This window comes from Pongo pygmaeus, chromosome 16 (assembly GCF_028885625.2).
Source record: "Pongo pygmaeus isolate AG05252 chromosome 16, NHGRI_mPonPyg2-v2.0_pri, whole genome shotgun sequence".
In the NCBI taxonomy this organism is placed as follows: Eukaryota; Metazoa; Chordata; class Mammalia; order Primates; family Hominidae; genus Pongo; species Pongo pygmaeus.
The window spans coordinates 84,467,967-84,490,279 of record NC_072389.2 but is presented as its reverse complement, the minus strand read 5'-3'; the positions used below and the strand labels follow the sequence as shown (position 1 = coordinate 84,490,279).

The 22,313-nt window shown below is 42.1% G+C and overlaps 2 protein-coding genes across 7 annotated transcripts in view; both read right to left on the bottom strand.

Annotated features, from left to right (window-relative positions):
* Positions 1-881: 881 nt before the first annotated feature.
* PSMA4 (proteasome 20S subunit alpha 4) lies at positions 882-9,621 on the bottom strand. Of its 3 annotated transcripts, XM_054450880.2 has the most exons (9): positions 9,514-9,603; positions 8,132-8,157; positions 7,841-7,883; positions 7,415-7,577; positions 5,799-5,876; positions 5,105-5,193; positions 4,294-4,424; positions 3,354-3,477; positions 882-1,291 (listed from the first exon to the last, which is right to left on the bottom strand). In XM_054450880.2, exons 2-9 carry the CDS (start codon positions 8,132-8,134, stop codon positions 1,137-1,139), a joined length of 786 nt encoding a protein of 261 aa, XP_054306855.1. In that variant the 5' UTR covers positions 8,135-8,157; positions 9,514-9,603; the 3' UTR covers positions 882-1,136. The 3 variants fall into 3 exon arrangements, with proteins under 3 accessions (XP_054306855.1, XP_063508883.1, XP_063508882.1); XM_063652813.1 differs by lacking the exon at positions 7,841-7,883 and having other exon boundaries at positions 9,514-9,621; XM_063652812.1 differs by lacking the exons at positions 7,841-7,883; positions 9,514-9,603 and adding an exon at positions 9,220-9,285.
* Positions 9,622-9,703: 82 nt separating this feature from the next.
* HYKK (hydroxylysine kinase) overlaps positions 9,704-22,313 on the bottom strand; it is a 31,959-nt gene continuing 19,349 nt past the window's right edge. Inside the window, exon 5 of one of the 4 annotated variants that reach the window (XM_054450879.2) lies at positions 9,704-13,625. In XM_054450879.2, coding sequence (XP_054306854.1) covers positions 13,621-13,625 — 5 coding nt within the window. In that variant the 3' untranslated portion in view covers positions 9,704-13,620. Of the gene's footprint in view, positions 13,626-14,982; positions 16,814-18,569; positions 21,943-22,313 lie in introns of those variants that run through there. The other 3 variants (XM_054450877.2, XM_063652811.1, XM_054450878.2) reach the window with 3 other exon arrangements.

Sequence of the window (22,313 nt, the reverse complement as noted above, 5' to 3'; positions counted from 1 at the left end):
GTAAGAGACTAATTTAGAACTTCAAAAAAGTGCTGCAAATAGGGCTTGGAAATACTTTAGCCTATACAGAAAACTGCAGGGAGCTGCCTTAAGAAAATCTACAATGAGGAATTAGACTGGGATCCCATATTTGATTGACAACAGCTAAGAGAAGGGTAAATGATGGCTCAATGCACGCATCCCAGCTGATGGAAATCACCTGAAGAGTTTAAGAAACGTTACTAGCTGGGTTCCACCACAGCGCTTGAGTTAATTGATACAGCATGCTTACAAGTTGCAAAAGCTTCCTAGGTGATTCTAATATGCAACAAAAACTTCTTAAAGTTTTACTCAGCATTCCTAAGAATCACATGCAGAGCTTGTTAAAACAGATTACTGGGTTCCACCCTCAGAGATTTTAATTCAGTAGATCTGGGATGGGACATCAGAATCTGCATAGGTGATGCTAAAGCACCATGGCTATGCATTAAGTAGCGCTGCCCCATATCACTTCTGTCATGAAGCCACAGACACCCAAGGGAACTCAGGTTGAACAAAGCCCAGCAGCAGAGCTCCCTTCAGCCAACACGTAACTGTTCTCATCTCTTGGTTCCACTTTTCCTCTGCGGCCTTAACTTCTACACCTCATCTTCCACGCAGCTTGAGCTGCTGCCTATGGGCAGCCTCAGTCCTAGCTGCGAGATCCACACCCACACACCAATTCTGGCTTTGTTCAGCTCACGTGTTCATTCTCAAACCAAACCAATCCGCGCAGACAGAAATGAATAATCTGGCCAGCCTGAGGAATGTGCCCATCTTTGTGAAAAGACTGTAAGCCACAGCGTGCAAAAGGTAATCGCCCTGTCAGTTTTTGTATATTTAACAATTACTGCTACAGAGAATTTATTCCTTCATTTCCATTTTCCAAATTTTATTCCAAAAAAAGGGGATGTGTGTGGAAGATTAAGATGTCCATGAAGAGTAACCATCATCATTACAATATTCAATTGGACAGAAATGACAAGGACCCAATCCAGTATGTAATGTCCTATTTTCCCACTGCACCAGTTAAAAAAAGTCAAAGCCTTCCTAGTGTGGAAGAGTAGGACAGCTTTTACACTGAAATGGTGCCCCAATGAGTAATAAAATCTCTGATTCTATTTATCCTTTTCTTTCTGTTCTTTTTCTTTCTTCTCACGCTCAGCTTTGGCTTCTTCTTCCTCGTGTTTTTTGATCAACTGCTCCACTTCTTTTTGTTTGAGAACTCTGATTACCGTCTTTCCATTCTCTCTTGTTAGTGTTGCAATTTCCACTAAAAACAAACACATACATTTATTTGTATTGCAGGCAGGCAGGCATACTTAGCAGAGAAACTTAATAGGCACTCATGGTTTATGCTCGCCACATCATTGAAACGTTAGTTCAGCACTCTCCTATGTTTTATACTTATTATTCCCTTTTATGAGAACAATATACTTTTGATCTTGTAATGTTTTAATTATAATTTTTACTTAAATATCATCTCCTCAGCCATTTTGTCACTCCCTTAGAAAAAGTATAATCGACCAATTGCTATTGCTGGCCTGCTATTAGCTGTGCTGGTTAGACGGAACTGTTGGAACCTCTGAGGGCTCAGCCAGAATCTTCAACTGGTAATAATAGCTTATTTTTTATGGACTTTTCAAGTCTCTTAAAAAAAAAAAAAAGGGCATGAAATGGCCAAGAAAAGCAGACTGATACCTAAAGGGGAAGGAATTTTTTTGTACTGGGGAAACTGAGTAGTGTTTCCTTGAAATTGGGTGGAAGTAGACAAAAGAGGACAATCTGCATGTAAATGACATTTTCTTTTTTTTTTTTTTTTTTTTGAGATGGCGTTTTGCTCTTGTTGTCCAGGCTGGAGTGCAATGGTGCGATCTCGGCTCACTGCAACCTCCGCCTCCTGGGTTCAGGCGATTCTCCTGTTTCAGCCTCCTGAGTAGTGGGATTACAGGCGCACGCCACCACGCCCAGCTAATTTTTTGTATTTTTAGTGGAGGCGGGGGTTTCACCATATTGGCCAGGCTGGTCTTGAACTCCTGACCTCAGGTGATCCACCCACCTCAGTTGGCCTCCCAAAGTGCTGGGGATTACAGGCGTGAGCCAATGTGCCTGGCCGTATATGGCATTTTCTAAGGAACACCAGGAGCTAAACTGTCCTAACATAAAGCAACATGTTAATTTACCACAATTTCTGAAAAACATTTAGAAATTTTTTTTTTTTTTTTTTTTTTTTGAGACAGAGTCTCTCTCTGTCGCCAGTCAGTGGCATGATCTCAACTCACGGCAGCTTCCGCTTCCCAGGTTCAAGTGATTCTCCTTGAACCTGGGATGCACCACCACGCCTGGCTCATTTTTGTATTTTAAGTAGAGATGGGGTTTCACCATGTTGGCCAGGCTGGTCTGGAACTCCTGGCCTCAGGTGATCCACCCGCCTCAGCCTCGCAAAGTGCTGGGATCACAGGCGTGAGCCACCACGCTCGACTGAAATATTCTTTTATATAGTCATGTAGCTTAAGGTGAACAAGGTATTTGGAATTGCTAACATGAGCTTAAAATAAGACATTAGTAGATTAAGAAGAACAGGAGAGGGTATCACAACCCATGCAAAAGTTGCATCTCTGGTAAAGTATACCAAACCTATGTATAAATCTATAACTACATACATACGCTTTATCATACATACACACAAGCAAAGATATCATTGATGAGAAGACCTGGTAACTGTTAACTAAAAGTAGCACAGTGGAGGATGTCTGTCTGTGAGTAATGAGATTGCTCAGTATCAAGCCTTTAAGTTTGGAATACAGTGTGAGATTGTGACTCCACAATTTACCAATGTTGATCTTGGTCAACTCACTTAACCTCATTAAGCCCTAGCATCCTCAGTTAGAAGACAGGGATAACATCACCTAATTCGTAAGGTTGCTGTTTCAATGAACTAGGATGACATGTTAAAATCTTAACAGCTGCTGGCTGGGCGCGATGGCTCACGCCTGTAATCCCAGCACTTTGGGAGGCTGAGGTGGGAGGATCACCTGAGGTCAGGAGGTCATGACTAGCCCGGCCAACATGGTGAAACCCCGTCTCTACTAAAAATACAAAAATTAGCTGGGCGTGGTGGCGCGAGCCTGTAGTCCCAGCTACTCGGGAGGCTGAGGCAGGAGAATCACTTGAACCAAGGAGGTGGAGGTTGCAGTGAGCCGAGATTGTGCCACTGCACTCCAGCCTGGCAACACAGTGAGACTCCATCTCAAAAAAAAAAAAAAAAAAAAATCTTAACAGCTGCTAATCTCCCTCACTCAGTCGAAAGAATTAAAGGACAGGATATGAATTACCTTTTTCAGCAGAGAGTTTACTAACATCCATGGTCTTATTTAGTACTTTGATAGCTAAAGCAAGTGCTGACTTCAAGGTCATTTCTCCTTCTTTGTAGTCTTGTTTCAACATTGACACAGCTGCCTATAAAACACGAATCAACATAGAATTTTAAGTTTTTACATTTTTTAGAAACATGAATTGATCTAGAAGAAAAATGCCTGAATTATTATTGGCATTACAAGCATAAACAACTTTTTTTTGTTTGTTTGTTTTGACACAGGGGCTCACTCTGTTGCCTTGGCTGGAGTGTAGTGGCATGATCTCAGCTCACTGTATCTTCAAGTCTCCCCAGGCTCAGGTGTTCCCCTCCCACCCTGGCCTCCTGGGTAGCTAGGGTTACAGGCACATGCCATGCTGCCCAGCTAATTTTTGTATTTTCTGTAGAGACGGGGTTCTGCTATGTTGCCCAGGCTGGTCTCGAACTCCTGAGCTCAAGCAATTTGCCTGCCTCGGCCTCCCAAAGTGTTGGGATTACAGGCATGAGCCACCATGCCTGGCCCATATACATAATTTTGATGACAGGGAGGGCACACATGGCACGGAGTGAGAAGAGGGAGTACTGATGCTCTATAAAGTGTGTCTTTAACCTGGGGTCCTCAGTCTCCCAAGGGGTCTGTCATAGAATTCAGGGGATCTGTAAACTAGGATGTGAAACAAAATCACAACTTCTAATTTCACAACTCTTAACTGAAAATTAGCATTTATTAATGTAGTTAACAAACCCCGGTATATTAACTATACCAGCAAGGCTGTCACCAACAGAAATCACAGATATTTCCATATCACATTAAGGTTGTTGCAGCTATCTTAAAATACCGTTTACATTCATCACCACAGCAAAATTATGGCAGTTATTAGACATTCTGCTAGATTTTATAGCACAACAAAAATACTCACAGCGCTATTATTTCCAATGCATGTGGCCTTCCATCCCCCGTAATTTCCACTAGGGTCACTCTGATAGAGCTGAAAGCCATAGTGCTTATCCCAGCCAATGTACAGCAGTGAAACACCAAAGGGACGTTTTCCTTTAACAAAGAAAAAAAGCCAAACATATCAATAATCTAAATTTAGTATCACTATAGTTACCTGAGCTCAGTGAATGTAGCTAAACCCTACTCTGTGAACTTAAGCATTCATAAACTGTTTTGTATTCTGGCTACCATAGATAAGCTCCATTACAAATTCCACTTTTGTTTCTACGACTTGGACACAGCCAGGAGTGGGAATAGACAAAGGACCAGTGCTGAATTTCATTATTATGTAAACAGCAGTTAGTTTCCAGATTTGAAAATGTTGTTTTGGACTTTCAATATCCTATTAATAAAACTAGGATAATCTACATGGTGGAGAAACACGTTCATTCATGAAGCAAGAATGTATGAAATTCTAGTGTTCTGTACCACTGTAGGATTAATATAGTTAACTGTAACTTATTCGTTTCAAATAGCTAGAAGGATATGGAAGGCTCCCAACACAAAGAAGTGTTTGAGATGATGAATGTGCCATTTACCCTGATCTGATCATTATGTGTACTGAAACATCATTAGGTACCCCATGAATATGTACAATTCTTATTTGCCAATTAAAAAAATTAAATTTAATTTAAAACAAAGGGTCTATTTTCAATTTTTTACTACCTCAAAAGGGTTATAACTCATAAAATGTCTTAACTTTTTAGAATAAAATTTTCAAAAAAATTAAGTACCTCCAAATTGTGTATAAGCTTGTTTGATATCACACAGTGCTGTAACCAACTGCTCACAAGGTATTGGCTCCTGATACTGTAATAAATACCTAGGATAAAGAGATGGGCACATTAGTAGTTTTCTCTAAAACACAAACTCTAAGGAAAATATTCTCTGAAAAGCAATCTATGCCATGGGGACAACCTAACAGTCATTTGTAATTTGAAGGGGAGGGAACAAGTCAACAACTGAATATTCTCATAGTAAATAATATTTTGTAAGTTGGTTGAAAAAAATCTGTAATTTTCAATTCAAAGATTTTTAATGACTTTAATCTTTACAAAAGTGGGCTCTCCTTAGAAACATCAAAACTAGGCCAGGTGCAGTGGCTCATGCCTGTAATCCCAGCACTTTGGGAGGCCAAGGTGGACGGATCACGAGGTCAGGAGATCGAGACCATCCTGGCTAACACAGTGAAACCCCGTCTCTACTAAAAATACAAAAATTAACCGCGTGTGGTGGCATACGCCTGTAGTCCCAGCTACTTGGGAGGCTGAGGCAAGAGAATCGCTTGAACCCGGGAGGCGGAGTTGCAGTGAGCCGAGGTGGCGCCACTGCACTCCAGCCTGGGTGACAGAGTGAGACTCTGTCTCAAAAAAAAAGAAGCATCAAAACTAATTTCTATATCATCAGTTATGCTATTTATGACCATACCTTTGAGCAATGAGCCTTAGTTCATTAGTCAGAACATTAGCATCAGAAGTTATGCCTGCCACACTGCAAGCCATGTCCCTTGAAGAAAAAAGACATTGATCTGTAAGCAGGGAAGATGCTTGCAAGGAGCGTTTATAAGTATTAAAAAGCACAGAATTCTATCAGAAATTCACTACGTTTGCTTCACAACAGCTACTTCCTTCAGAAAAAACCTAAAAAAGTTTTATCTTTGTAGGAGACGTTTACTTGATGTCATTCAACATGAAAGATAAACAAATGCACCCTTTAAGTTCTTTAACAGATGTATTTATCATTACCACCCTGGAATAGGATAACAGAATTAACGCCAAGAAGCTAATGTAATCTCAAGAAGATTCAGCAACAAAGAATAAAAAGATAGGCTTGCCACAATGGCTCACGCCTGTAATCCCAGCACTTTGGGAGGCCGAGGTAGATGGAGGGCTTGAGCCCAGGAGATCAAGACCAGCCTGGGCAATATGGCAAAATCCCATCTTAACAAAAAATACAAAAACGAACTGGGTGTGGTGGTGCACAGCTATAGTCCCAGCTACTTGGGAGGCTGCGGTGGGAGGATCACTTGAGCCCGGGAGACAGAAGTTGCAGTGAGCCAAGATGGCGTCACCGTACTCCAGCCTGGGTGACAGAGCAAGAATCTGTCTCAAAAAAAAAAAAAGATTTTGCTAGACAGACTGCTCTTGAGTAATATTCATTTCCTGAGGCTTGGCTTGATAGAGATGACAGGGGACAATGGCAGGAGAGTTTACAAGCCTGCTTAGGAAGTACAGGGCTAGGCTCCTACTAGAGGTGCATTTCATTTTTTTGGGCCTATTTCCTGAGGGCTGCCCTGGCTCTCTTATAGCTGAGACTTGCCCTGTGACTACGCCTAGCCAAGCCTGCCAGCTGTTGAGTGGACCCAACAGAGGCTCTGTGGAGGGGTGACACCACTTTGGACAAGTTTATCAAAAGGCCCTGATAATCAGCATTTACCAAGCTCACCACCACTGAAGGGAAAGTCTCTACTTAGCACGGCCAGCTCTCCATGAGCTGCAAAGTTCTGCACACCCAAATATAACAAACATCTCACACAGTGTACAAGGCTTGGCTAAATTCTTCCCAGACCTCCAAGAGGCTTGTTCTTTAGTAAGATTCAGTGTAATTCAACAAAATCCTGCGTAGCTATTCTAGACAATACTTTGAGGGCCTACTAAATGCCAGACACTATACTATTTTATTTCATTCATTTTATTTCATTAAACCGCCACAACCACTTTAGGAGGCTCTGAGGCCCAAAGAAATTAAATAATTGGTGCAAGGTCACATAGCCTGCATGGGTGAAGCCTGGAGTTGAACCCAAATCTGTGTGACTACTAAGTCTGTACTCTTATCATTACACAATGCTAGTTTCTCCACGAAGTGTTTGCCCTGCACTTAAAAGGAGTAACACATGGTACCAGGCCTCAAAGAGGTTACAAACAAAATAAAGGCACAACTTCAATTCTACCACATCGCATGGAAGAGCCCTCCCAAATTACATAGATCCCACTTATGTGAGAAAGTGAGATTTTTTTTAAACTCTTTCCTAAAATCTCACTTACTCATTGAGTTTATAAATTTTTTCAGAAAAAAAGACTTCATCAAGAAGCTTGTGGATGTTGCGTCTCTCTGCTGCAAGCAAAACACCATCATTTGCTAAAATTCCCAAACAGGTGCCTGCATGTCCAATAGCTTCCATGGCATATTCAACTTGGTATAAGCGACCTACAAAACAAAAGCAGTGAGAAGCCAAGACTCTCCTCTGTGCTCTTGCACCACCGGCCCAAAAGAAATTAGCAATGAAGCAAGCTAGAAACAAATTTCCACTTTCACTCTTCTATGGTATAATCAACCTGGTGACCATAATTGCTTCAAAGTACAAAAAAGATGAACTCTGCAACTACCAAAAATAGTTTGTAATTTTTTTTTCTAAAAGTCTAACACATTTATTTTTAAACTTGAGGCAGATTAAACAATTTCTATTTTACCTTCTGGAGAAAATATAGTGGTCCTGGAGTCATATCTTCGAGACTACAAAGGAAAAACACATGAGTGACTCCTACCCACTGAAAGTAAGCCAAGTCCTGCAAGCCTACAAATCATCTTACAAAACCTATCCTGGTATATACAAAGTTCAATAGGTGAGAGGAAACTGACAAGATAAAAGGCATCTTCTCAATGCTTTCCTTCTATTTCAATTTTCCCACACAAGTCTGTAAGTTGAGTACAAGCAATACGGTTTATCAGGCAACAGTTTATTGGCATGTGTATTAACTCACCATATTTTCTGAACTTTATATAGTTCCTGTAAAAAGAAAATCAGATCATCATTAAAATAAGATTCACAAATTAAAAAGCATTTGCTGACTTTACAAATCTATTTACTCCCTTTATTCAGCTAAGTGTCAGGCATTATGCTAGATGCTGGAATACCAAAATGTGTAAAACCAGTTCCTGTCCTGAAAAGCTAATACTGGCAGTTAGGTGAGACAGGCAGTCATAGATTATAATGTGGAAAGAGGAACCGGGGGTAGGGTGGGAAAAGGGATGATGAAAAAATCAAGAAAGTATTTTTTGAGAAACCGATACAGAAAATGAAAGTAAATCAGAGACGGGAGAGGCAGAAATAAGGCTGAGAACCCTTGGGTCTAAGAGAAAGAACAGAGGAAGAAAGAAGGGAAGGGCATTCCAGACAGAGCATAAAGTATGAACAAAGGGTACTGAGGCAGGATAGCTTAGTGCGCATGAGACAAACTGCTGATGTTTTTAAAAATATATAAATAAGAGCTAAGCGAGTATCCAAATCACGCAGAGCCTTGAAAGCCATGTCAAGAGGCTGAGGCCTTCTCCGGAGAGTGATCTGGGTCCTGAACTTGGGGGTGGAGGCAGTTATCTTGGGCACCATCAGTACCATTCGTGCAAAAGGCAATACTGGGTGCTCAGCGTTATTTGGTAAAGCCTCAGTCCAAAACCCACATTTCCAAATACTGGAATATAGGGAATCAAGACTGGAAAGGTAAGCTGGAATCAAATTCTGGAGAGCCCGCGTGCCCAGGTAAAAACAGAATTTTATCTCTCAGCCAATGGGGCTCCTCTGAATGATTCCCAAGGCCCATAGGAACTGATTGGCATTTTAAATGATCACTCTGGCTGGTGAGAGACCGAGGGCAGCGAACTGGTTGAAGTAATTGCAATAGGAAGGTGCAAAGTAAGGACGGCACAGAGCAGAAAAGCAGGGAGGACACAGACTCGCCGAGGATTTCTGATTCGAGCGTAAGCACAACTTTCTGTTGTCTCCACGCCTGACGCCGGGCACAGCACGATTTTGAGTTCACCGGCACCTCCGGGAGAGCTAACTTTCACGTACCGAACTCTCCAGGACGGAAGCCGCCCCAACTCCTCGGTCCTGCCCACAGACCCCCCACCCTCAGCCCGCCCCCTCGCGGGCCCCGGCGTCCAGGCTTGGCACTGGGAAGCCCCCGACGGCGGCCGGCGGGGGCCATTCCCGGCGGCCGGTCCGTCACCGAGGAGGCGGTGCAGAGTCATCGTGCCCACGGCTCCTCCGCGGCAACTGCAGGCCGGGACTGTCTTGACGTTCACGACCCCCGCCCAAGGGGAGAGCGGCGAAGCTTCCGCGGGCCCCAAGGGGCCAAAGGCTCACCAGATGGAAGACCCTGAAGACTTGAGATGTCCACGGAACCCTTAACTCCACGGAAGAATAAACCACCAGCGCTCACCAAATAACCGCGGCTAATATGGCCCCCGCGCATGCGCAGAACAGCTGGGGGGGGGGAGGCGGGACGGCCGAGGACGCGGAAGTCCTCCATGAGGGGCGGAGCTAGAACCGGTCGCCCTCGTGGGAGCTGGGGCGCCGGGGTGCTGAGGCTCTGGGGCGCTGCAGCTTAGGCTAGGGTCCTCAGCAGGTGGAGGAGTTGCTGTGCCATGGGGAGGAGGACAGGAAGACAGTAGCCAACCAGGAGGTGGAATAGCTAATTTCTTTCTCTTACCCTTGGCGCTCTCCTTTCACTTTCTCTTCACTATTCAGACCTAGGATAGCAAATAGTGTAGACCGGCTTCTTAATTGCTATCATTCCTGTCCTGTTTCCCAAAATGGTTCCGACCACATGAGACTTTACCCCTCTCCTCACCTTCCTTTTTCATTCTGGCTTTCACTTTTACTGCTGATGCATACATTTTGGACATATAAATTATGATGAGGAAGGCTGGGTGGCTCATGCCTGTAATCCCAGCACCTTGGGAGGTCGAGGCGGGTGGATCACCTGAGGTCGGGAGTTCGAGACCAGCTTGGCCAACATGGTGAAACCGTCTCTACTAAAATTACAAAAATTAGCCGGGTGTGTGGTGCACGCCTGTAATCCCAGCTACTTGGGAGGCTGAGGCACGAGAATCGCTTGAACTCGGGAGGCGGAGGTTGCAGTGAGCCGAGAGTGCGCCACTTCACTCCAGCCTGAGACTCCATCTCAAAAAAAAAAAAAAAAAAAAAAATGATGATGAGGGTCGGGCATGGTGACTCACGCTTGTAATTACACAGCTTTGGGAGGCTGAGGCAGGAGGATGGCTTGAGGCTAGGAGTTTGAGGCTGTGGTGAGCTATGATCGCACCACTGCACTCCAGCCTGGGTGACAGAGAAAGACACTGGCTCTAAAAATTAAATTTAAAAAAATTATGATGAGGTTCACACTTTTGGGGGAATTTTCACCTTGGTCTCTTTCTCTGCTTTTCACCAGTCAGAAAGGATTTCCCTGACCAGCATAGTTAAAGCAATACCCTACCGTCATCATATACTCGCACCATTTTATCTTCTTTACTGAAATTGTCATAATTGTTTGTGTTCATTATCCATCTCTCCACCTTTTTGCTCATTCAGCCTCGGTCCGTATGTAAACTATCTACTATTCATTTTAGATTTTTTCAGGCTAAAAGGTTGACTAGATCTGGGTTCATATGAAGCCATCTGCTCACAGTCTTTCCCAGAAAGGAGCCCATTGAGCAGAAACTGTCCTCTTCATGTTGGCTGCAAAATTATTGGGGGATCTGGGCTTTGAAAAGGAGATAGCTTGGAAGTAAGTTGCATTTTGAGGTCTCGCCTATCGTCTCTACTTTCCAAGCACACAGGGAAGTGAGCCAAGGCAAGATGGCAAAGAGCCACACGCAGGTGGTGCTCTGAAAGCATCCTCAGGTGGTGTAACTTATGGCATCTCTGAGGGCCCCTGCCTGCCACCTTAGTTCATTCTGCAGAATTCAGTGAACAGTCACTTTTAAGTGAGAGGTAGAATTTCTCAGGTCAAAAGAGGGATTAGTTGAGAAAAAGGGCAAGAGAAGAATGAGTCTGACAAGTGTGGGTGACTGAGTAGTTCGGTCTGATCTGAATGGAGGAGATAATACAGCAAGTAAGGAAAGGCATTTGAGGCCAAAGTGTAGAGTGCCTTTAATGCCAGAATTTGTTTTGGTCAGTAATGGGAAGACAGGATTAAAGTGATGTTTTAGGATGATGAACCCTCAACATCTCTCATCCCACATGTTCCTCTTACAATGCGCCACACAGATGGTTCCCACGGAGAGGTTCTGTGTCCCCTTATTCTGAATCTGGGTGAGCCTGTGACTACAATGGAAGTGATATCATGTGACTTCCAAGAGCAGATCACAAATGGTGATATGGTTCTGTCTTGTCCTCTTGGGATGGTCGTTCTTGGGACCCAGGCACTATGCTGTGAGGAAGCAAAGGCCACATGGAGAGGTGTTTGGCCAACAGCCTCGATGAAGTCCCAGTGTCACCTGCCAGACAGCTGAGTGAAGATTCCTCCAGATGATCCTAGTACCCAGTTGTAACCAGGCAGCTTAGCTTCAAACTGCATTAAAAAAATTTTTCCCCTTTTCCTTGGGTTTAAAGATATAACCTTGAAGCAAACTGCAGAAACCTTTTCTAGAGTCCACATCCCTCCCTTTCTCATTGTATATACTCCCTTCACATTTATCTAACTGTCTACTAGTATCTAATTATGTCTTCTTAGAAGTTCCAGGGGTCAATCCTGAGACACACAGACCAAGTCTGGAGACCCAGCTGCAAAGTTCCAGAGATTACTTCAAGGCAGCTAGTTAACAACCTGGCTGTTGTTGAAATGCCATCAGCCCAGGGTCCAGGTGGACCAGGACCCAAGATAGCCACTAGAATAAGACACACAGACATTGTACTCAGCCCAGTTCTTGCATGCCTTCCTTATCAAGTTTTCTCTTTTTAAGCCCCTGCCTTCTTCCTAAAAATAGAAGCCGTTAATTTGGATAGGAATCCAATTGCTTTCCCTTTACTATTTTTGGTTAATAAATTCTGTCTTTCTATTATACCTCACCCTTGTCAATTGGACTCTGTAAGAAGTGAGTGTTCGGTTACACAGTGATTGAGTCTCTCCCCGGCATCAAATCTCTCCCAGCCTTAAAGTCTTCCTAGCTGAGGCCCCAGCACTGGGGAGCAGAGACAAACTGTCCCAGGGCCTGTCTGAATTCATGACTGCCAGAAACCGTGAGCTAAGAAAATGATTAAAGTTTTAAGCCACAATTTTTTTGGTCATCACACAGCAATATATGTAACCAGAGTTTTTATCTGCCTACATAATATGAAGTGCAGAGGTTAGGGAGACTAAGAACACCAGAAAGTAAAGTTCTGTTGTAGTCCAGGGGTGCTAAAAGCCTGGACAGAAGAAGGCACTTGCAAAAGCAAAGAGTCTTTGCCAGACATATGGTATTGATTCCTAAATCTGGAACTGGGTTTTCTCCACGTTGTTTGAAAGGACCAGGACCTGGCACTTGTAGTGGTGTGTTCATTCTTACAGTTTATTCAACAGATCTTTACTGGGTCTTCTAGGGGCCTGGCATGGTGCTAGGTCCCGAAAGTAAAGTAAAATAAATATTTAATTTATGTATTGTATTAGGGTCTTCCAGAGAAACCGAATCAATGGGATGGATGGATGGATAGGTAGATAAACAGGAGGGGATTTATTATGGAAATAAATTATGGAGGCTAAGAAGTCCCACAATTGCTGTCTGTAAGCTGAAGAACCAGTGAAGCCAATTGTGTGTTTCAGTTTGAGTCTAAAGGCTTGAGAACCAGAGGAGATGATGGTGTAACTCTCAGTCTGAGGCTGAAGACCTAAGAACCTGAGGGGCCGCTGGTTAAGTCTTGGAGTTTGAAGGCCAAGAACCTGGAGTTTTGCTATCTGAGGCCAAGAGAAGATGGCTGTCCCAGGAGAGAGACTGAATCCATCTTTCCTTTGTCTTTTTGTTCTATCCAGGCCCTCAACAGATGGGATGATGCCCACCCATACTGGTGAAGGGGATCTTCCTTACTCAGCTACTGATTCAAATGCCAGTCTCTTCTGGAAACTTTCGCACAGACATGCTCAGGAATAATGCTTTACTACCTATCTCTGTGTCCCTTAATCCAGGCAAGTTGGCACCTAAAACTAACCATCACAGCCACCAAAGAGGTTATATAAACCACAGGAAATTGATTGATTGGAGACAAGTTAGAACAAATACCAAATAGTAAAATATCAATGTAATGCAGCATGTAAACATCTAAACAGTGGTCAGCAATATTTGCATTAGGAATTGAGTGAAAGGAAATCCATGTTAGCAGGGGCAATCGAGGGAAATCTGTACAGTTTCATCAATTCAGAGGATCAACTCTGGTCTGGAAGTGAAACCCAAGTTTCAGTCCATTTTTCTGGTTCCCAGTTTTTAGCTTGAGCAGTCAACCTAGATAAAAACCACAGTCCCTTAAATTTGAGAAGCATAAGTGCTTTCATGTGAATGATCTCATTTGTTCCTCCTAGTGTGTGTGTGTGTGTGTGTGTGTGTGTGTGTGTGTGTAGCAGGGACAGGAGAGGAGGGAGAGGGAGAGAAAGTAGCATGGAACTTTGTGGCAGTGAAGAGCATGGTCTGCATCAGAAAGACCTGATTTTAGCCCTGGCTGTCTTTGAGCAAATTATTTTTACTTTTTCAGCGCTATTTTCTCATCTGAAAATGACGATCAATTATAACAGTACTTCCCACATGGGTTTGTTGTAAAAATTAAGTGAGCTAATGTGTGTGAAATACTTTAGTGCTGAATAAATGTTGGCTTCTATTATATTTTGTTAAAAAACAACACAGGCTGGGTATGATAGCTCATGCCTGTAATCCTAGCATTTAGGGAGGCCAAGGCAGGAGGATTGCTTGAGTCCAGGGGTTTGAGACTAGCCTGGGCAACATAGTGAGAACCTGTCTCTACAAAATAAAATAAATTAGCCAGGCATGGTGGCACATGCCTGTAGTCCCAGCTACTCAGGAGGCTGAGGTGGGAGGATTGCTTGAGCCCAGGAGGTAGAGGTTGCAGTGAGCTGTGATCACACCACTGCACTCCAGCGTGGGTGACGGAGTGAGACCCTATCTCAAACAAACAAAAAAACCCAAAACAAATAAAAAATCCAGTAAAGACAGAGATTCCTAAAATTCTACGATTCTAAAAACCAGTAGGGCTCACTGAATATAAGAGAGGCAAGCAAAAAATTACTCCAATATTTTGAGTTTGGGTAACCTGGAATATGGTTCATTTATTGAGTAAATAACTGAGTCCTAACTATGTGCCACACACCGTGTTAAGCACTTGGCGCTGTTCTCTTATGAAATCTTCACAATGAACTCTATTAACTCTATGAGATAGGTACTACCCCAGTCTCTACAAAAAATTAAAGAATTAGCCAGGCATGATGGCACATGACTGAAGTCCCAGCTACTAGGGAGGCTGAGGTGGGAGGATCACCTGAGCCTAGGAGGTTGAGGCTGCAGTGAAACCCTGTCCCCCCCACCACACCACCAAAAAAAAAAAAAAAAAAAAAGAAAAAGAAAAAGAAAAATGAAATGAAATGAAATTGAGGGACAAAGAAGTGAAAAATGAACCATATAGGACAATTTAGAGAAATATCTAGTTTGGGAAGACTAGGTAGGTAGACAGAAAGATGGAGATGGGATCAATGCCTGTTCATAGATATAGAAAGATAACTATTGAGTATTTGAATGGCCAGAGTTCTAGACTTGAGTCATCTGTAGACAATGAATAGTTGAAAACCACAGGAATAGTAAACAGCCATTTACTAAATCATACTAAAGGAGACATGAAGAGAAACCAGTGAAGGAAACACAGTGGGATACCTTTAGCCAAGTATACAGTGAGCTTCAGTCAACGCAGTCTACTTCATAGTCATCCAAAAAGAAACAAATTATAGAGAATTGAAAAATATATGCTTAAGGAGGTTCCTGGTATCAGTCTGAAAGGAACCATTATATTTAGGTAGCTCAGGGGTTAGTGGCCTTGCCTGGATGTCATTATTTGCTTCCTTGCAGTTCCCAGGGTTTTCCAGCATCTATCTCTGGAGTTACAGTTTCAACCACCCTCTCAGACAAGTTAAAATTTTTTCTCCAAGAATGCTCTCTGTGCTTTCTCCTAAAGCATCTTAGTGTGTGCCTTCTCCATCCTTTTTTCTAGCACACATTTATTTTCAAATATTTTTAAAGACCTCTCTGTAGGAAAGGCGCTATAATAGCAGGTGTGATAAGAAAGGATGAGGAGGCCGGGCACGGTGACTCACGCCTGTAATCCCAGCACTTTGGGAGGCCAAGGCGGGCAGAACACAAGGTCAGGAGATAGAGACCATCCTGTCTAACACGGTGAAACCCTGTCTCTACTAAAAATACAAAAAAATTAGCCGGGCGTGGTGGTGGGCACCTGTAGTCCCAGCTACTCAGGAGGCTGAGGTAAGAGAATGGCGTGAACCCGAGAGGCGGACCTTGCAGTGAGCGGAGATGGCGCCACTGCACTCCATCCTGGGTGACAGAGCGAGACTCCGTCTCAAAAAAAAAAAAAAAAAAGGGATGAGGAGACAAAAATAAGTTTTACATGGTCTCCGCCCTCAATAGCTCTCAGGCAAGATGACTGCACAACCACGATCCATTATACAAAGTGATGGGCCATGAAAAAGACACAGTGCACTGGGATTCTAGAGAAAGCAGAGATCAGAGGAGGTTTCATAGAACTGGTAGTATGTTATCTAGGTCAGTATGTTATGTCCAGATATTTAAAATATGTCAATATATCTGTACGTATATATTATTTTTAAAATTAAAAAAGTCATTAATCTCAGGGCTGGAATAGATCTTGTGAGATTATCTAATTCAAAATGGTATCATTATATGTGTTTTACAGACATGGCAAGTGAGACTCAGAAAAATATGCTTGCTTGTGGTACTTTTGTGAATTTTAAAAAATTGTCATGAGATTGCTTGAAGACCTTAGGGATTTCATGTGCTCTGTCATATTCAGAATTGATCCATTCCATCAGTTGATTTTTAACTACGCAGGAAAATCCTTCCTAAAATTTGATTGGGTCCTATTTTAATTACCCAAGTTAAAGTTAAAGTGAACTTTTAGTCACATGGAGATCTCAGTCACATGGAGATCCCAGATTCATAGGATTTGGCAGTTTCAAACCAGATTTCTTCTACAGCTTTCTGACCCATGTCAAACATTTGCTGTAAGTGTTTCCACCCGGTTTTTGCAGTAACCATGAGATAGTCTTTGTTCTCTGGGTATAGCTGGCAAGAGTATGCAGCCATGACAAGTGACTGACAAAAACGACTGCATACAAGTAAAAACAAAGCACCCTTCTCTACAGCTGTCAGTGGGGTGATGCTTTCAAACCCTGCAAGGACATGGCCTCCTACTTGCATAGGACTCTTGCTTTCAATCATCATGTACATGATGGTAATTGCCACTTCAAACACATAGTAGCCATAGCTCATGTCACCAAAGTCTAAAATCCCAGACACTTGATATTCAGCATTTCCAGAGGCTGACTTCCTGGACTCTATTAAAATATTATGGTCATTAAGATCTCCATGATTGATACCTGAAAGTAGAAAAATCATGTAAAAACAGTTATTGAATATCCCAATTCATTTCCCTTCCATTTCTCTTTCATAGGGAAAGCCATAATTTGATAAGCAGTCAGAGATAAAGGGCTAGGCCCTATTTTTCTTGAAATAAAATAATTTCCTCTTAAAAGAATAAAAGCAGTTAATTTGGGGTGGTGGTTTTTTTCTTTGCTTCTCATCAATACAAGGCCAGAAGTTGGAGACTGCAGTTACTACAAATACCTGATTTTGGCCATTAGAAGAGTAAAGTGAAAAGAACTGCTTAAACCCAGAAATGTTTAAAAAGAATAGAAACATTCACATTGTTAGAAGAAACAGAGTCCTAGAATGGACCAGATTTACCTTTATTTTCATCTAGGATTTTATTTTATTTTTTTAATTTTTATTCTTTGAGACGGAGTCTCACTCTGTTGCCCAGCTGGAGTACCGTGGCACAGTCTTGGCTCACTGCAACCTCCGTCTCCTGGGTGCAAGCAATTCTCCTGCCTCAGCCTCCTGAGTTGCTGGATTACAGGGTGCGCCACCACGCCCAGCTAATTTTTGTATTTTTAGTAGAGACAGAGTTTCACCATGTTGGCCAGGTTGCTCTCGAACTCCTGACCTCAAATGATCTCCCCGCCTCAGCCTCCCAAAGTGCTGGGATTACAGGCCTGAGCCACCGTGACTGGCCTCAGCTAGGATTTTAAACAAAATTTTCTGATAACATGGTAATTCTAAATTTCCCTTTTTTTGATTACTAAAATAGGTGGTGATATTTTAAGTCAGTACTATTCAAAGTGGGGTCCGTGGCCAGTGCTCGTCTACAAAATGTTACTCGTCTCCATGAGATAAGAACAGAGTTGAGAGTGTTTAGAAAATTTTACAGTGATATGACATCCAAGAGTGTGATCAGTGTCCTTGTGTCATTGAACGGAAGTGTACACGAGTTCAAGTTTTGTCAAACTCCCATGGTTAGCTGCATGTGGCACAAACGGTAAGTGAATCATGCACAGTAGGACCATATGCCAGACTGTAATGGGTTGGGGGAGAAAAACCCACACTTGTCTTTTACCATAGATAGTCTAAGAAGCACGGATTTAAGCCACCGACTAAAGATTAGTAAGAGATGTAAATGGCCATGAGCAATGAAGCCCTGAGTCATATACATGATATAAAGTATATAATTTTAACTTTTAAATATAATGCTGACTTTTTCTATGTGATTTAGGATTGTGTAAATCATGCTTAAGCAATGTAACATAGTGGGCACATAGAAGCAATATTACTGTAAATCATAGATTTTAAACTACGTATTTCTGAAATTGGGATATATTATATAATTGACTCAAAAATATATAAGGTAAAATTTGACCGGGCGCAGTGGCTCATGCCTGTAATCCCTTTGGCCACTTTGGGAGGCCAAGGCAGATGGATTGCTTGAGTCTAGGAGTTCGAGACCAGCCTCTCCAACATAGTGAAACGCTGTTTCTATTAAAAATACAAAATTTAGCCAGCATGGTGGTGGACACCTGTAGTCCCAGCTATTCAGGAGGCTGAGGCAGGAGAATCACTTGAACCTGGGAGGCAGAGATTGCAGTGAGCTGAGATTACATCACTGCACTCCAGCCTGGGCAAGAGCGAGACTCTATCTCAAAAAAATTTTATATACATATATATATATATATGATAAAATTTGACAGAAATACAAGCAAAAAATAGGCAATCTGCAATCATAGTAGGATTAAAATATACTTTAACATGTGCTTTACTCAATAATTGTTGGAAAAAGCAGACAAAAATGTAAGTGAAAGTTACAGAAAATTTAAAAATGATTAACAAACTTGACCTAATGGGCATATAACTTTATACCCAACACTGCAGAATACACTTTCTTTTAAGGCACACATGAACCATTCATAAAAATTTACCAAATACCACATGATAAAAGTACATTTGAAATGACTGAAATCATATAGAGCTTGATCTGTCTAATATCTAGTAGCCACTAGACATATGTGGCTATTGAAATTCATTAAGATTCAAACTGGAGGGCCAGATGTGGTGATTCACGCCTGTAATCCCAGCAGTTTGGGAGGCTTAGGTGGGCAGATCACTTGAGGCCAGGAGTTCAAGACCAACCTGGCCAACATGGCAAAACTCCATCTCTACTAAAAATACAAAAGTTACCTGGCATGGTGGTGCATAATTCCAGCTACTAGGGAGGCTGAGGCATGAGAATCACTTGAACCCAGGAGGCTGAGGTTGCAGTGAGCCGAGATCATGCCGCCGAACTCCAGCCTGGGCAACAGAGTGAGACTCTGTCTTAAAAAAACAAAAACAAAAAACAGGATTCAAGCTGGGTGCATTGGCTTACGCCTGTAATCCCAGCACTTTCAGAGGCTGATGTGGGAGGATCGCTTGCAGCCAGTAGTTCAAGACCAGCCTGGGCAACATAGTGAGACTCCATTTCTATATAAAAAAAGTCTGCTGGGTATGGTAAAGCATGCCTGTAGCCCCAGCTATAAAAAAAAATTTTTTAGGTCAGTAAGATTAAATAAAATTGAAAGTCCTAAGGAATATCCTTAGCAGCACTAGCCACATTTCAAATGCCCATAGCCACATACGAGCTATTGTATTGAACAACACAGATATAGAACATTTCCTTCACTGAAGAAATTCCTACTGGACAGCACTAATATAAAGTATGTTCTCTGATCACAATGTAATTACAGTAGAAATCAACAATAAAATATAACCAAAAAAGTTCATCATATTTTGGGGAACAGGATTTATACTTCTAAATACCCATGAATAATAATATAAAAAAAGTAGCCAGGCATGGTGGCACACACCTGTGGTCACAGCTACCTGGGTGGCTGTAGCAGGAGAATCTCTTGAACCCAGGAGGTGGAGGTGGTAGTGAGCTGAGATCGCACCACTGCACTCCAGCCTGGGTGACAGAGCAAGACTCCAGCTCAAAAAAAAAATAAATAAATAATGGGCGAATGTCATGGTTTGTGAATTACATCGCAATAAAGCTGTAGAAAATAACAGGGGTCTGGTGCACTTGCTCATGTAATCTTAGTGCTTTGGGAAGCCAAGGTGGGAGGGTCACTTGAGCCCAGGAGTTTGAGGCCAGTCTGAACAATGTAGAGAGACCCTATCTCTACAAAAATAAAAATATTCACCAGGCATGATGGTGGATAGCTCAGTCCCAGCTACTTGGGAGTCTGAGGTGGGAGGATCGCTTGGGCCCAGGAGGTCGAAGCTGCAGTGAGCTGTGATCGCACCCCTGCACTCCAGCCTGGTGACAGAGCAAGACTGCCTCAAAAAAAAAAATTTAGAATTACACATCCAAACATACCGTACCATGAAAAGACAAGCCACAGAATGGGATAAAATATTTGTAACATAGATAACTAGCAAAGGACTCATATCCAGAATATATTTAGCATTTCCACAAATCAATGAGAAAAAAATAATTTCAATAGAAAAAAGGCTAAAGACTTGATTTGGCACTTCTCAAGAATATATTTCAAATGGCCAATAAATAGGGAGATGGATTTTAAAACCATGATGTGATGATAAACTATTATCTACAAATCAGATTGAGAAAAATTTTAAAAGTCTGACCACACCAAGGGTGTAGAACAATGAAAACTTTTACACTCTGCTAGCTGTAGTACAAATTCATAGAACCACTTTTGAAAACGTTGGTATTATCCAGTGAAGCTGAATATAGACATGTCCTATGACCTAGCAATCCTACCCCAAGGTATACACTCAAAGACTAATGAACATGTATACTGAGACTCAAGCATGTTCACGGCACCACTGTTCTTCTTAGCCCCAAATAAGAAACAACCCAAGTATCTTTTAAGAGTAGAATAATGTGTGGTATATTAGAGAATAAAATATTCTACAGTTATAAAAGTTAACCAACTCTAGCATATGCAATGACACAAAGAATCTTACAAAAGTAGTATTGAGAAAAAAAAGGGAAGACAAGTGAATATATATGGTAGAGAGGCAGAGTAGGAGCAGGGAGACCAGTTACAAGGCTACTGCAATCATCCGGATCATAGGCTCTCCTTTGAAGAAAGAAGGGATAGAATTTGACTGGATTTGTGACATGAGAGAAAGCACAAAGTGAAGCCTATGACTCCTAACTTTTTGTCCAGATTAACTAGGTGAATGGTGGATACAACTTTAATGAGATGAAGAAGACTGGGGGAAAAACAGGTTTGAAGGGAAAAAATCAACACTGTTTTTATGCTATAACTTACACTGTGTTTACACAGAGTAAGGAAACACTGAGAAACATATACTGCCTATCTTAGGCCTTGATAGAAATGCCCTTCGGTTCCTTGCCCTTTTTTTTTTTGTTTTTTTTTTTGAGACAGATTTCGCTCTGTTGCGCAGGCTGGAGTGCAGTGGCACGACCTAGGCCCACTGCAACCTCCACCTCTAGGGTTCAAGCAGTTCTTCTGCCTCAGCCTCCAAGTAGCTGAGACTACAGGCACACATCACCATGCCCAGCTAGTTTTTGCAATTTTATTAGAAACGGGGTTTTACCACGTTGGCCAGGCTAGTCTCAAACTCCTGACCTCAAGTGATCCACCCACCTCGGCCTCCCAAAGTGCTGGGATTACAGCTGGGAGCCACCACACCCAGCCAGTTCCTTGCCTTTGACCAGTACTTAATGCTGGATGAAAAGGCTGGTTATATCTAGATATATACCCTAGAGACACTTGTCTGTGTACACAGGGAGATATATACTAGAGCAGTGGTTCCCAACCTTTTTGGCATCAGGGACTGGTTTCATGGAAGACAATTTTTCCATGGACAGGAGACAGGGGAAGGATGGTTTTGGGATAAAACTGTTCCACCTCAGATCATCAGGCATTAGATTCTCACTTAGATCCCTTGCTCGTGCAGTTCACAGTAGGGTTTGCGCTCCTATGAGAATCGAATGCTGCTGCTGATAGGAGGCAGAGCTCAGGCGGTAATGCTTGCTTTCCCTCTGCTCACCTCCTGTTGTGTGGCCAGTTGCTGGGGTTTGGGGACCCCTGTACTAGAGGGTTCATTGCAGCATAAGTTATGTAGCAAAGAAATGGGAAGCAACCTAAAATTCCATTAACAAGAGAATGGACCAAAAAATTATAGTACATGCAAATAAATTATGGTATATTCATACTATGGAATACTATTTAGCAATTAAAACTAATTAACTAAATTAAAACTACAAATATTCATATGGATCAATCTGCAAAACATGTTGAACAGAAAAGGCAGGTTGCAGAATAATAATACACAGTGTGATACCATTGATATAAAGTTTGAAAAACACAAATCCTACTATAAATAATTTATAAATCATACATATGTAATGTGCAAATTTAATGGGAAGAAGAGAGGTAGACTCATGTAAAGTTTAGAGGAGGCTTCAAATGTAGCAATTTTGAGGAAAGTAAAAATATTATTATTTAAAAAGCA

Excerpts from the sequence above, each read along its gene's own strand:
- PSMA4 (XM_054450880.2), bottom strand. Across the intron at positions 5,877-7,414 it reads AAAATTTATAAACTCAATGA|GGACATGGCTTGCAGTGTGG; the intron begins GTAAGTGAGATT and ends TTTTTCTTCAAG. Across the intron at positions 3,478-4,293 it reads GCATTGGAAATAATAGCGCT|GCAGCTGTGTCAATGTTGAA; the intron begins GTGAGTATTTTT and ends CGTGTTTTATAG.